We start from the raw sequence: 17,030 nt of genomic DNA on the forward strand, positions 1-17,030 counted from the left end.
GAAGAAAAAGATTTGAAATTTACAATATAGCCATTGAGATTTTTGGCTATTTTGAAAGGGGAGCACCCACGGATCATTCCTGTGAAGTTTGGTGTAAATCTGCCTAGTAGTTTTTGAAGATTTTTTTAGAAATTGTTGATGGACGACGGACATCAAGAGGTCACTGAGGCTTTGGCTCAGGTGAGCTAAAAATTACCAATTTGTGGGTGTTAATTTCAGAATCAACAAAATACCAGGTTTTTTCTTCTAAATCCATAATCTGCAAAGTTACAAATATTCTAATACTGATACTGATTTTAATAACCTTATTGGGCATTCGTCGTATTTATTAATAACCCTAAATGTCTCCGACCTCGAGATTCACTCAGGAGTCACTTTATTTTGCTCATTTTGTATTGATGATTTATAAAAAGTATTTCTTAAGCTCTAGCATTTTTTTAAAAAAAAATTCTGTCCTATAAATGATGGTATCAATACCCAACTTTACAGTACTGCCTCACTGGAATATCAGGCCAAAGACATATGATTCCATAGGTCTAACCAGACACCACGCTGACCAGTACTAGAACTACCCATATAAAGCTGGGATGGAACTACCAGTACCATTTTTTACGTCTTTGTACTTGTATAATAGTAAGAACAAGTCCAGTTACAACTCAACAAATACAGTTTATTTCAGTAAGATACATAATTCTATTATCTACAGTGTAAAATCTGCTAAAACACTGTACAGATTAAGCTTTGAGACAGCGGTATTTACATATATACCTAATAAACGAGCATTAACAAATATAGCTGCTGTACACTAGAAGTAACACTATCTACATTATAAGGTATACATACAAGTATTATGTACTAAACAGTTTACAGGAAAACAAATGTATGATCAATCACACCATATACTTCACACTGCATATAACAAACAAAGAATGCATTTTTGGGGATTTTGTCTAAAACTTAGATGCACAACTTGTACAAACTGCTGACATTATTTAACCTTTCTCTATTCCATCTTTATTAGCACTAGATATTGGGACTTGAAATAAGTAGACAGACATTATGCTAACACAGGAAAAGGACCTTGTGCTTTGTGTTGAATAGCAGGTCTGTATTATAATGCATGCTTTTCTGACGATCCGAAGCTATGCTCAAAATTAATATTCTGCACCAAGATGCTGAAACCTTTTACCACTGATCAATAATTTCGAAAGTTTTTTTATCAAACAAGAGCTGTTTGTAAAACAAATATGCCCAACTTGATGGCCTGTTCGGGGCAATTTTTATGCTGTGACCTTCACCTAATGACTTCAACAACAGCCGGGGTCATTTACTGACTATATGCTGTGACCTTCACCTAATGACTTCAACAACAGCCGGGGTCATTTACTGACTATATGCTGTGACCTTGACCTAATGACTTCAACAACAGCCGGGGTCATTTACTGACTATATGCTGTGACCTTGACCTAATGACTTCAACAACAGCCGGGGTCATTTACTGACTATATGCTGTGACCTTGACCTAATGACTTCAACAACAGCTGGGGTCATTTACTGACTACACGCATAATCATCCTATGATGTTATTTACACCAGAGGCCAACGTATTCTCCAGATAATGATCAGACTTGAGGTCACTGGTATTTTGACCTTTGACCTACTGACCCCTAAAACAATATGGGTCCTCTACTGACTTCAGGCAGCTCTATCATACCCTTATTTATTGGCTGAAATTTAAATTGTCTACTGACTGACAGACTCACCAACCGACCAACAGACAAGCAATATGCACAACAATCAACAATATGCCACCTCTTTGTTGGTTGGAGAGGGGGAACCAAATAAATGTTTTATTTACCAAAGGTACCATTATGTGCATTTCGTATTGGTACTTTTGTTTGAGCACCAGCTTTAATCCCATTAAAATATTTACAAAACATGTTTTACAAAACTAGCATGTGAAAGTAGTGAAGAATTTTGTGGTATTGTTCTCAAATGAAACCCATCTTCCCCCACAAGTACATCAGAACATCTGAGCATTCTAATACCCTTCATTGAAAAAGTATTAACTAACAGAACTGAATAGAACCATTTCAAGTATGGTTCTGAAAGACTGTAGCATTATGTAAGTTTTATCACATTCACAAACATGTATTTTTTGTTCATTTCTCTATGTAAAAATTTGAGGTTTTTAAATTTTCTCGCTATTTGAAGGCAATTTTCTTCAGCATTGAGATACCATTAGAAAGCCAATGATTTTATCTGTGATATGTTTTATGCTGTACGTCCTGTCCATATTAAAAACGAACTGAATGATTATAAAAAATCAATATTTTTGCCAATTTGAACTGAACAGTACATAAACTTTTCAATTTCAAACAGCACAATATCTCAGTTTAATGAGTTAATATATAAGCTGTTATATGAAATTAAATAAATAGATGTACTTATTGACAATTTTCACCAAGGTTTAACCGTGGCCTACCACTGAAATAACTTTAAAGCAGCACCTCCATCCCCCTTATCAATAAAAGAAGATCTAAACTTCCTTTCAGCTCAAAAGTATAATATTAACTGAGATATGATTATATTATGCAGTATATAAAATTAAAACATTTTGAGTTCAAATGAGACTAAATAAATACAATAATAAACTTCAGTAAAACCTAACTGTACATGTTCAAACAAAATATAATGAAAACACAGAGATAAACAGTGTAACAAGATCATGGGACTACGGGTAACTTACATCAAGAAGTGTGTATGCACCCCACCCACTCCCGCACAGACAAGATGAGCTGTCACAAGTAAATGATAATAAACAATATAATAAGTAGAGACAAGTTAAAACAATAAGGATCATCTAGCAAAACTAGGCAATAATTCAAAAGATGTATAACCACGGATGTAAAAATTCTCCAATTATTGATCAGAAACTGGTTTTAGTCTCAAGGTCACCATGGCCTTGATCAATGAGGTACTGACCCTTCAAAACAATAGGGGTCACCCACTAACTACAGGCCACTGTAACATGAAGTTTCATCGCAAAAGGCTCAATTGTCCTCTGTATTTCATTTGTGTGGTGGAGGGGACACTGTGACTCCATTCCCCTAAAATACTTTCAAAGTGTACCTAAGTTATTAACCTGAAATTAAATGGTATACAAACAGACTGATTAATATATTAAGCAAATCAATATAGCCTATATTCTGTAAAGGCTGTTGGGGAGGGGGGAGGAGGGGTGCGGTGTTACAATGTACATGTACTTACACTTCACACACCCAAAACTGACACTGTAATTTTCGTTTTCATTGCCTATCAAGGCAAAGAAAGTTTACACTTTATTTTTAGGCATACTACAAAACATGGAGTGGAGTCGTGGAGTGGAGTCATGGAGTGGAGTGGTGGAGTGGAGTCAAAATTGGAGTGGAGTCGTGGAGTGGAGTCAAATTTTGGAGTGGAGTCAAATTTGGAATGGAGTCATTGAGTCAAAATTTTGAAATGTTGTATTAAGCCTGTGAAGCTCCATCTAAATTCCTGTTAACAAAATAATTGATTTATTGCCCTTTAGAGAAAATGCGAGTCAGTATATATATAATATATTTCTGAAAAAATAAATGTAGTGTCTATATTTATGTTCTAGTTCCATGTATTTCTAACACCTACCATGCGGTTGATTAAATATTTAAAGGTTTTATTAGGGTATATTGGATGGTTGTTGCCTACATTAATTTTCATTTTAAGTGACAGGAGAAAGGACGTGCATTATCATAGTGGTGTCAATTCCAATTAAAAATGATGAAAAAAATGTGTAGCATTTTTTGATGTAGCACTGGATTTATTATTTAAATTTGAAATGGCATTTGCATTTATATATTAAATGTTCATCACACGGAGATAACATGTTATTTTTCTCTTTTTTTTTTTTCTTGTTAATTATAAGTAACAGACTTTTAGGTGAAACTTTATAAAATACATGTTTCTTATCTGTGAAATGCATTTGAGACCACTCGGATGAAGGGGCTATTGGAATCATTAGGTCAATGTGACCATTTGAAGAGAATTTTCTTTTAAACATTACAAGCAACAGCCCATTTCTTAACGATCTTACCATCACACTTGCACCAGATTTTAATTCTTCATATCATTTGGATTGATGCAGAAATGAAAGTGTAAATGTGGGAATCATTTTATTTTTTATAGATCAAGGCCTTATAGCTCTGACTCTGCTAGACTTTTTAGTCTGATTTGCCTTGTAATCACTCCTGATCTAGATCTAGATCTTAAGATCACTTCATATTGTATATAAATATGATTAGGATTCCAAAAGAAATCAAGATACATGTGATGTACTAGATCTAACAAGGTGATACGTAACAAATTGTGTTACATTGAAGGGCCGACAACTCTTGACTTACAGTATACAGGTGTAGCCCAGAATCAAACTTGGCTGAGATTTTAAGATTATATGTGCATTGTATTTTATTTTAATATGTGTGTACATAGATGAAATAGTAATAAATTAACTAAATTATTTGCCCAATATATTTCCAGAAGGTATTTAGCTACCTGTGATAAACACAGAATGGTGAAAATCAATGAAAAATCCAAGTATTAGACAGTTTCGGATGCGCAGAAACATACCGTAGAAGTGGTAAACTTAGCAAGGTGGAAATTTTGGAAAATTGTAAAAATTCGCTAATATTTGTAAATAAAATTGTAATGTACCATAAGAATGTGTTATCATTACATAAGTCAGGAAATCAGAAATTTGCTAAAATCTGTGCACCCCAAACAGATGGATTTCAAAAATTGCTAACTTTTTGACACTCAGAAATACGAGGGTCGTTCAATAAATAATGCTACTCCATGTGTAGTTCCTTAACTGGTGGTTATTTTTCAGTGCGGTTTTACACTGTAAAGCAATTTTTTGGGAACAAAGTAACATCGGAATAAAAAAATCGTTAAAGCCAAATTATAGAAAAATAATTATTTGAATGAGGTGTACACGCTGGTTACTGGAGCATATCAAAAAATAATCATAACTTCGGTTTGACCTGGGCATCCAGGTCTCAGAATAATAGAATAACTTGTGAAATCTCATAATTCTATCATTTTTGTACGAGATACAGCAGTTTGTGATGAGTTTGAGTTTGAGTTTGTTTTTAAACACTTATTGCGTTTTTCATTTTACAAGACAACTAAAACATCTTAACTCGAGGTTAATTCCATCTGAAATGAGTCTCGCTAGCGATTAATTATAAGTTGTAAGAACTTGTTTCGCAATCGAAAATAAAGAAATTAGTGTAAACTTAAAATACAAGAATTTTTTCAACGATCATGATCACATCTGACAAAATTGCAGAGGCTTATTGTACTCAACTTCTCATTTTTCGAGTAAAAATGTGCAACCATTTAATACAGTAACACTAAATTGTGGGTTCCTATAATGGAAAAATGTTTCATTGTAGCAACCTGCAGCCCGCAAAATATATACATGTACACAAAATTGCGGGCTTCGGGCTGCAGGTCGCGGGTTGATACAATAGAAATTTTGTCAGCAATAAAATTAATGAATTTAACACACCAACATGCATGCTACTTATTTTTTTATTTACCCGAGCTAAACGGTAGTCAATATTGCAATATCAAACACTAATAATGCATAATCACAAATATTAAATTATTTATGTAACAAGTTTAAATATCTAAATTTTATCTGACTCATAAATTCCTCGTTTAATTTAAATTAAATACTGTTGAAATAATTCATCTAATAAGATAATTAAACTTGTAAATTGATATTGATATTTGGTTTTTAGAATGGGACTGAAAGGTTCTCATAATATATCTGTCAACAAGTTTTGAAAATGATCTAAGGCCAAGTGAAAAATTTGTTAAGTAAAACAACAAAAACAACAAACTTCAATAAAAAAAAAACACTGATGAGGAGTGTTATATTTGTTCACTGATAAAGGTTATGAAAAATAATGTCTATTATTATACCCAACCCATCAGAGAATACATCAAGTAGTAATTAGAACATGTCCTACAGTTGTTCAGTTGGAACTTAGTTTTGGAAACTTGGTTATTACTTTTTACCAGTATTTTATACTGTGGTCTATTTGAATATGTTCCCATGGGTTGACCGCCTTTTGATTTGTTTACAACTGTTCTCAAATAAATAAATTTGTATTTCATATCTATGTGATGCTTTAAAATCTCTTAAAAAACAATGAGATAAAATATACTGACAATTAACAATTTGACCAAGCCCTCTGTTCTGTGTGGCTACAATCAATGTAAGACAAAAGCATTATTATGTTGAATAGTTATAAAAATATCAATAAATAAATATTATTGATAAAACAAATTTGACTCCACTCCATGACTCCACTCCAATTTTGACTCCACTCCACTCCAAATTAGACTCCACTCCATGACTCCACTCCAATTTTGACTCCACTCCACCACTCCACTCCATGACTCCACTCCATGTTTTGTAGTATGCCTTATTTTTAATGTATGGCCTAAACGTGTAGTGTTAAACAATGTTAAAAACTTGCAGTTTTAAATGAAAACAACAGCTTGACAGACTAGCAGTAAGTATAATTGAGAAATAAATGGTGGTCTTGCAAGCAAGATGGTATCCTGCTTATAACATAGCTTTGAAATATTTTATCTATTGCAGGTAAACACGTTTGTAAATGAATTATATGGTGCAAAATTTTGGTTTAAAAACTTTGATCGTTCAATAAGAAAAAATTTAATGAAATAAATAAATACCTTCCCAAAACAATAACAAAAGATCCAGACTTCCTTCCAGCTCAAAAATATGATATTATCTTAGAGTTAGATATACTTACATTATGCAATATATGGAATATAGAAATAATTATTCAAGTATTTTGTGTACAAATGAGACTAAATAAATACAAGAATATACCACAGTAAAATCTAACTATTTGAATGTTTACATGAGGCAAATTTATTGATTAATTTCATTAAAAAAAAGGATTTTTGTTACACAATGTTTTAATTCAACTCACAACAACTAACACTGGAATTTCATTGATAGAGGATGTGGTAATTAACTCTAGTTTATTTAACATTTAATTTAATTACCTTACATATTTATTGTAGACACTTAGACTGGTGTACAATCAACAAATGATTAGGATATGTGCAGAACACACAGGATGTAAACTTATCAATATTAACTTGTAATATTTTCAGAATTAAATTATTATGTTCAGATATTTTAAAGTGACACTTTGACAGAATTTGTCTAGCACCAATATTTTGCTGTTTATTTTAATTTCACATTGTTATGCAAGTTTTAATTCAAGTGAAGAGGAGGTGCTACTGTAGCTGTGTTTATCTGTCAATCATAGCCAGACTCTCGAAGCTCAGCCTATATATTATAATTCTTTGTAGCATGAGTAGTTTAACCAACATGCAATCACAGCTGATCAATAAAATATATAATATCAAGGACAGTCTTTATTTATTCAATTTATTTGTACAATTATAACTGGGACAAACTGAAAATATACTAAAAAGAAAACTTAACGATATAAAAGTATCATGGGACAAACTTGAATTAACATGCTTATGTACCTTCCCCTCCCCCCTCCCCAAACTACATATATACAAAGATATGAGAGTGGAAGGTGATACTTAGTTCTCTGTGGCCTTGACTTTTGGCAAAATAACTACAAAGTTATAAACTAGATATCATCATACAAAGTTTGACCATTGTATGTCTAGTTTTCAGCCTAAGTCCCTGTCATCTTAAACAATAGGGATCATCTAGCGAACCAAGGCATTAATCCTTGTTCATATGAAGTTTGATGACACACAAAGAGACTGACTATTTCTTTAAAGCAAAACAATATAGCCCCTCTTCTTTAAGAGAATGTGTGTGTGTGTGTGTGTGTGTGCGGGGAGTTAACTGCATAATTAGCATGTATCAATTTCAATGTACTCACACTTCATACACTAAAACTGACACAGTCATTTTTGAAAACAGCTTGAATGACTAGCAGTAGTTATCATTTAAAAACAAAATGGTGGTCTTATGATTGTTTTGGTCTTGTTCAGTTTGATGTCACAGTGACACAATTATGTCATATGGCGACTTTCAAGCTTTGATGGTGGAGGAAGACCCTAGGTGCCCCCCCCCCCCCAATGCATCATTTCATCACGGGCGGGCACATCCGTAAAACCACTGACCTTCCAAAAGCCAGCTAGATGGCTTCCTCACATGAAGAATTTAACGCCCCGTGTGAGGATCGAACCCACAACAGTGAGGGGCAAGCGATTTGAAGTCAGCGATCTTAACAACTCGGCCACTGAGGCCCCTCGGTGGTCTTATGGAAAAGATGGTCTAACTTTTGAGTGTTTTACCTATTTATCCTTTGACATAAATAACAGGAAATATGTATCTGTATGATGATATAAATAATGGATAGAAAATACTAAAGTCAACCAAGATGAATTTATGTGGTGAATAATGTTTTATGAAATTTCATTTTATCTTTTTAGAGATTTTAAAGACTAATGCAAAAAACACTGTATATTTCTTTTTTTAAATGTGATAAAAAAAGAGACAGAAACCTTTAAGATTTTAGTGAATGCATAGCATTATACTCCACATGAAGTGCTGTGCAGGCCTTAAGCATAGGGATGGTTCTTTTCATGTAGTTTTTATAAAACATCAATATATTGCATCTGTTGCAATGTGTGCACTTGTTGCAATGTTTGCACCGTTCTTACAGGTAAACATGTTTGCAACTGAAATAAACAGCTAAATGTTTTTTCATTGGGTTTAACCTTACACCGACACAATCATAGGTCATATAGCAACTTTCCAGCATTGTTGGTGGAGGAACACCAGGTGCACCGACCTTCCTTAGGTTTAATGTAAAATCAATTAAGAAACAGCTGATGTTCAGGATCTAGATCTATTAATAAATGTCATAAATACTCCAGCAATACTGCTTTGTCAGAGGAAATACATTTCTTTTATCTAAGTCTATCTGACCTGACCAAAACAAGTATGTTGTGCACATCTACACAATTTTCACTGGAATCAATGTAAACCTAAGGAGGTTGTTAGCACCACAAACTTCAATGCACCAATAGTGCAGACTACAGTATACAAAGTTTGTCTAAGATTAAGGATACATAAGTCTATAGTGCCTCAACTAACTATAACATAGATGTTCCACATATCTACATAAGTCCTGTATGATTTCATTTAATTTTGCAGAAGTTTTAAAGTGGTACAAATTAAAAGGAAGATATTCATTCAGGTTTTAAAACAAGTTAATCTTTGAACACCACACTACTAAATTAGATAAAATTCCTTTTTTACATTTCAAGAATATAATTGAGCCGTGCCATGAGAAAACCAACATAGTGGGTTTGCGACCAGCATGGATCCAGACCAGCCTGCGCATCTGCGCAGTCTGGTCAGGATCCATGCTGTTCGCTAACAGTTTCTCCAATTCCAACAGGCTTTAAAAGCGAACAGCATGGATCCTGACCAGACTGCGCAGATGCGCAGACTGGTCTGGATCCATGCTGGTCGCAAACCCACTATGTTGGTTTTCTCATGGCACGGCTCAATTAGTTAGTAAAACAAACAGGTCCTGTGACTGATTTTTTGCAAGACTGATTCAAAAGTTTGGACCTTGCATTTTTTTAATAAAATTAGTCTATGAGAAAATCACAATTTCGCTGACATTTTCATAGATGTATATTAATGACAAAATTCTATGACGTTAATTTTAATGAAACTTCTTACAGTTGTAAATTACTGCTTTATCATCACATACTGGTCAGTTCATTGCTTAATTCTCTGATAGAAAGGACTCTTGTTGAAGCTGATGTTTTCACATAATATTAGATCATTTTATGTGCAAACATTTTTGTTATTATCTTTAATCTTAGGCAGATTAGTTTTATCAGCTGACACTGTAGGTTTAGCATGTTTCATGTTTCTGTATACAGCACCCAGGTTTCATTCTACATTATTCAGATAAATCACAATAAGCTTTAACTTCCAGCGTAACAAACATTCAGAACTACCAGTATGTTGTAAAAGACGCTGTAAGACACCTGATTTTGTCTATTTACATTAACCTTTAGCCTGCTGCAGGTGAATTTAACAGCCTTTGCAAACAGCTTGGAACCAGATCAGACGCCGATAAAATCGGTGTCTGATCAGGTTCCAAGCTGTTTGCTACTCTGACAATATTTCTTCCAATTTTGGAGCAAATTGAATGAACTTTACAATTTTAGCAGATGACATTTCCAGCAGACGTATGCTAAAGGTTAACATAACTGGGCAGGACCATCAAATGTATAGAATAGTAACATGCAAACATGCAAAAAAATAATTCTGCCATAAATAAAATTTTATGAGGCATTTGCTGACAAGCAAGTAACCTCCCTTTGTAAACATTACACCTCTCTACACATACTGTTTACTGGTATATATTTCAGTATGCTAATTACCGGGTATATATCTAAATATGCTAAATATGCTAAATATGAAAAAGCAAAAAAGAAAACAAACAAACATCTTAATGTACATAATCAAAGTTCACACTAAGAGGTAGGTATGTGAATATATTTCCAATAGGTCAATAAATATGACATTCTAGAGGTCAATAAATATGACACTCAATAGATATACACTTACTGCAACAAGGCAATAAACCAATGAGAATGAGCATACAATTAATTGGCATCAGTTGTAAAACTGAATTAAAACATCAATGCATAAAAATCATTCATTTACATGTAAGTAATGTACAGGGTTAAAAACTACACCATTATAATTTATATATACAGTCACAATGTGGCAGATTTTCTGGAACATTTCAGTAATAATTCTATTAAACTGCATGTAAGAGCCCAAAAATAGCCCTTTATAAGGAGATGCCTAGATAGTTCATATATCCCTTGATTGCAGCCAATCCTTCCTACACACCTGATTTACACCTTGATGAGTGCCAAGCTGAGAGTAGAAACAGCGTATCATACAGGTAATAACAAACTCTGCTATTCAATCAAGGGGAGCGGCAGTCTAGTGTTTAAGTTGTCTACCACTGAACTTGAAGGTTGTGGGTTCGGGCCCCACTAGGGTTATGACGATGCTGTCTCATATGACACCAGTACTGTTTTGTCCAGGAAGCAGACTTCAGAGTGATTCAAATAAGCTTCAAGCTTTTATTACAATTAAGCTAAAAGAATCAGTATAAATTAAATACATTGGCAAATTGCTTTCTAAAACATCTACAAAAATATCAGAAAAGTACTCAGTTGAACTTTAAGAATCAACCACCTGCACAGTTCTAACTACTGACCTAAAGAAGACAATTTGGGATCAGGAAAAAAGCTAAGCTGATGGAGATGATGGAGATGATGTGACCCTAAGGGATGTTACTCTTACCATGTTTATGGATAATAAAGCATATTGTCTCCCTTACTTTGTTGGCAGTTTCTACATAACATTTAAAGGTTTAAGAAGTCTGAGACAACATGCTTTTTTGCTGTTGGATTTTTAAGGAAAAATTGTATAACAATATTGATAAAAGCTTCAGACCTTCAGATGTGTCTAGTAATATTTATTAGAAGGGAGCTGTGAGGCCATGTATACAGGCAATCAATATTTACAGCGGGTCAAACAATGCTTAAATATCCGACAATGAATATCTTTTCCCAGAATGTGGACCATCATTGAGCTGCGCCATGAGAAAACCAACATATTGCATTTGCGACCAGCATGGATCCAGACCAGCCTGTGCATCTGTGCAGTCTGGTCAGGATCCATGCTGTTTGCTTACAGATTCTCAAACTGCAATAGGCTTTGAAAGCAAACAGCATGGATCCTGACCAGACAGGGCGTATGCACAGGCTGGTCTGGATCCATGCTGGTCGTAAATGCACTATGTTGGTTTTCTCATGGTGCAGCAAATCTGGTCTGTGTATGTTTTAAACTTTAATTGTAAAGTTACTGCAATGAATCAATTCAACAAAAACTTAAAAAAAAAAAAAAAAATTGTTTTGAGGACGTTCAGGCATCTGTAATGTTTTGAATATTATTTTTGAAAGTTCATAAATTGTTTTACATGGTTTTTCCTATATATATCCATCAAAGTTTGTTGAAATATTTTTGTTTTGTTTTGGGTTTAACACCGTTTTTCAACAGTATTTCAGTCACGTAACGACGGGTTGTTGAAATATGTCAGACACAAAACACACATCATCTCTCACAATGTAGTTTTGCCTTCAACTAATAATTGCATCTATCAAAATACTGGACATGTTATGTTAAAAATAAAACAAGAGCTGTCTCCATAGGATGACACATGCCCCCGATGGCACTTTGAATGAATAGTTATGGCCGATGTTAGAGTTTAGGACCTTTGACCTACGGATCTGGGTCTTGCGCGCGACAAAACATCTTACTGTGCCACACATTCATGCGTAGTTATTTTAAGATCCATGCATGAATGACAAAGATATGGACCGGACACGCCCATCAATGCACTATCATGAAATATGACCTTTAACGTCTAAGTGTGACCTTGACCTTTGAGCTACAGACCTGGGTCTTGCACGCGACACGTCGTCTTACTGTGCCATACATTCATGTGTAGTTACTTGAAAATCCATCCATGGATGACAAAGATATGGACCGGACACACCCAACTATCATGAAAAATGACCTTTAAAGTCTAAGTGTGACCTTGACCTTTAAGCTCTCGGACCTGGGTCTTGCGCGCGACACGTCGTCATACTGTGGTACACATTCATGCCAAGTTATTTGAAAATCCATCCATCGATGACAAAGATATGGACCGGACACGCCCAACTATCATGAAAAATGACCTTTAAAGTGTAAGTGTGACCTTGACCTTTGAGCTACGGACCCGGGTCTTGCGCGCGACACGTCTTCTTACTGTGGTACACATTCATGCCAAGTTATTTGAAAATCCATCCATCGATGACAAAGATATGGACCGGACACGCCCAACTATCATGAAAAATGACCTTTAAAGTCTAAGTGTGACCTTGACCTTTGAGCTACGGACCTGGGTCTTGCGCGCGACACACCGTCTTACTGTGGTACACATTCATGCCAAGTAATTTGAAAATCCATCCATCGATGACAAAGATATGGACCGGACACGAAAATGCGGACAGACCGACAGACTGACAGACCGACAGACCGACAGACAGACGGTTCAAAAACTATATGCCTCCCTTCGGGGGCATAAAAAGTAAGCACTAAAAATGAATAGCACTACTACTGTATATGACACTTTCAAAAAAGCTATTGCACATAGTTGTTTATTATTAAAACAGTCAGAACACTTTCACAAAAAGTGAAATTTTACATCAATCACACTTAATCATATATCTGCAGAGGTAGCTTCACTATTGTCTGATCCATCTTTTACCTAACAAGGTATTTCCTTGATTTCTCTTAAAACATAATAGGGTTTTTATAACTTTACCTTGATCTACAATGTTGTATTCTGCTTGAGTGGATTTCGGGCTGTGACACTACAAGGTGTTTGCACCAAGTGTGATCTTGCCCGGTAGAATCCAGTTGAGCAAAATGCATTATTGCAGACCTAAGTACTTTTTTTATCCCTTTTACTGTATACCTCTACCTACTTCTAGTTTTATATCAGCCAAAAACTGACTACAATTTAACACAAATGATGAGGTGATCATTTGATCTAAGTTTCATGATTATCCTTTAAGGGGTTTAGGAGATACTGTGCAGACACGAAATGGATGGCTCAAACCTTTGACCTTGAGTTGTGACCTTGACCTTGAGCTGACATGGCTGGCTCATGGGTTCTGCACATTGTATTGATGAGGTGATCATTTGACCTAAGTTTCATGATTATCCTTCAAGGGGTTTAGGAGATACAGAGCAGACACTAAATGGAAGGCTCAAACCTTTACCTTGAGCCGACATGGCTGACTCAAGGGTTCTGCGCATCATCTTGATGAGGTGATCATTTCATCCAAGTTTCATAAAAATCCTTCAAGGGGTTTAGGAGATACAGAGCGGACACAAAATGTTACGGAAGGATGTATGGAGACCATTCCTATAACCTCCCCCACCACCATTCTTGGCGGGGGATTAAAAATTAAAGTTTGACACTATCTCTGACTTCATCTGATTTTTTTTGTTGGAATATTTAAGTCAGCATGAGAATAACTTGAATATATGACTACTAAACATTCTATAACCCCTTACCAGCTAAAATATAGAATACTTCCCATGACATACTTCTTAACAGGAGTACAAGATCCTAAATCACTTTTACAAAATGTGCACAGTATCCCTCATTTACATCGCTTCTCTAGGAGATTGTTTGAATAATTAGAAGACACATTAACCATACAACTATCTATCAAAACAGAAACATACTCAGTGTTTCAAATTTCTCAACTGTGAGGTCAATCATTTAAAACTAAACAGATGCTATAGTGAAAACAAAATTTATCCTTTCTACATAAAAACGTGCTAGATCAATATCCTCAGCTAAATTTTTGTCCAAAAATTAACCTGTTTCACACAGAAGAATCCTGACTTATATATACTGCAAACTACACCTAAATTTTGATTGATTTAAATTAAAACATTTTTTTCCATCAACTAGAGCTGCTTTTGAGAAAAGTGCATGTCTCCCACAACTGCCTAATCATCTAAATAGTAAGTCAGTCTTTATATACTGTTTACTCACTATAAATATACCTTTGAAGAGTAAAAAGGCTGATTTTGGATAATTCAAGGTCCATAATTCTGAAGTGCCTGAGGCAATTTGGCTAGTTAATGAACTTGGCCAAGGAGTTATGGTCAAAAACATTTGGTTCAAGTTTGGTAAAGATCAGATGAGAACTGTTCGACTTACAGCAGGGACAAGATTAAAAAGGCCAATTTTTGGTAATTCAAGGGCCATAATTTAAAGTGCCTAGGGCGATTTGGTTCATTATTGAACTTGGCCGAGCACTTATTGGTAAATACATTTTGTTTAAGTTTGGTGAAGATCAGATGAGAACTGTTCAACTTAGAGTGCGGACAAGAGTAAAAAGGCCAATTTTTGTTAATTCAAGGGCCATAATTCCGAAGTGCCTGGGCCGATTTGGCTAGTTATCGAATCTGGCTGAGGACTTATGGTCAAACACATTTTGTTCAAGTTTGGTGAAGGTAGGGTGAGAAATGTTGAACTTATTACGAGTGCAGACAAGATTTGTGACAGACACACGACAAACAGACACACACACACACACACAGACAGACAGGAGTAAATCAACATGTCTTCCCCACCACTGTGTGGTGGGAGACATAACAAGACTAGATTGACTTCTCATATGTGTACAGTATTACAAGTTTTCATCTTATACACACAAAAATAAATGACTGAAATTCAAACACTATATAAGTAGCGAAAAATAAACAAAACTTCTACCAACAAAAATTCTACACAAAAGAGGTAAAAAAATGTTACCTTAAAATATGTACATGTATATTTAAATGTAAATGAAAGCAAGGTATGAAAATATACCAAGCATATGACAATATTATTCAAATTAAGTTTTTTTAAAAAGTCTCATGTATAGGGACTGGACATCATGCTTAATTTAGAAACCACAAAGAAAAACTTTGCTCAAAATTTGTTCAACAAATGTACCGGCAAGTAAAACAGTTATATATCAAATACCTACATGTACTTCAATAGAAAATGCTATATCAAATGATCCAAAAGATTAGAAAATGTCACAGACCTTAAAGTCTGTGGATTAATAACAGAAGACATAATAAAACTTGACAGCATTGCTACCATATTTCTATGGAATCTGTGAGCTGGACCCTGGCTCATTGATTGTGACTATTGCCCTTTCCAATCTGTCTGCCTGGTTCCCTTTCTTAGCTGTATCTCGCACAAATTTGATCAATGTGTCTTTCTTTATATCAACTGCAAGCACCTGAATTCAGTGAGAAGCAAATATGAATTGATGCATTCAATGTGGCATTCTTCTGTATGTACATTGTAGTGGACAGCTTTTTCCTACACATTATATATACTATACCAGTGCCTGATGTAAATAATCCCATCAAGTCTCATTTTGTCTGTTGTCCACCTACATAGCTCAATTGGGAGAGTGCAAATCTATGGATCACGGTCGTGAGTTCGATCCACAGGCCTGGTGTATGTTCTCCAAAACAACAGATAAAAGACATTGTGTCTGAAATCATTCATCTTCCACCTCTGGGGAAGTTGGCAGTTACTTATTGCACAGAACAGGTTTGTACTGGTACAGATATCCAGGAACACTGCGGTTAGGTTAGCTACCCGCCATTACGTAACTGTTGAACAAGAGCACCGCCTTGCGGGTGCTGACGCTCATCTGATTTTTTTTGTATAATAGAAATATTGTCCTACCCATGATTTTCTAAGTCTAAAAAGGGCCATCACTCTTGCAAAAAGCAGGATAGAGTTATGTTTCTTGATGTACAGTGTCCACTTATGATGGTGAAAAACTGTTGCAAGTTTTAAAGCAATAGCTTTGATAGTTTATGAGAAAAGTTGACTTAAACATAATATTCAACCAAGAAAATGATTTTTCTAAGTCCAAAAGGGGCAATAATTATTGCAAAAAGCAGGATGGAGTTATGTTGCTTGCTGTACAGGGTCAGCTTATGATGGTGAACAAGAGTTGCAAGTTTTAAAGCAATAGCTTTGATAGTTTAAGAGAAAAAGTTGACCTAAACATAAAACTTAACCAAGAAATCTGATATTTTCTAAGTCCAAAAGGGGCCATAAATCTTGCAAAAAGCAGGATGGAGTTATGTTTCTTGCTGTACAGGGTCAGCTTATGATGGTGAACAAGTGTTGCAAGTTTTAAAGGAATAGCTTTGATAGTTTAGGATAAAAGCTGACCTAAACATAAAACTTAACCAAGAAAACTGATTTTCTAAGTCCAAAAGG

The 17,030-nt window shown here is 34.9% G+C and overlaps 1 protein-coding gene across 1 annotated transcript in view; it reads right to left on the bottom strand.

Annotated features, from left to right (window-relative positions):
- Positions 1-649: 649 nt before the first annotated feature.
- LOC123534581 (clathrin heavy chain 1-like) overlaps positions 650-17,030 on the bottom strand; it is a 28,663-nt gene continuing 12,282 nt past the window's right edge. The window contains exon 9 of the mRNA XM_045316891.2: positions 650-16,026. Within this exon, the coding sequence (XP_045172826.1) occupies positions 15,889-16,026 (138 nt within the window). The 3' untranslated portion in view covers positions 650-15,888. The remainder of the gene's footprint in view (positions 16,027-17,030) is intronic.

Source organism: Mercenaria mercenaria, chromosome 12 (assembly GCF_021730395.1).
Source record: "Mercenaria mercenaria strain notata chromosome 12, MADL_Memer_1, whole genome shotgun sequence".
NCBI lineage: Eukaryota > Metazoa > Mollusca > Bivalvia > Venerida > Veneridae > Mercenaria > Mercenaria mercenaria.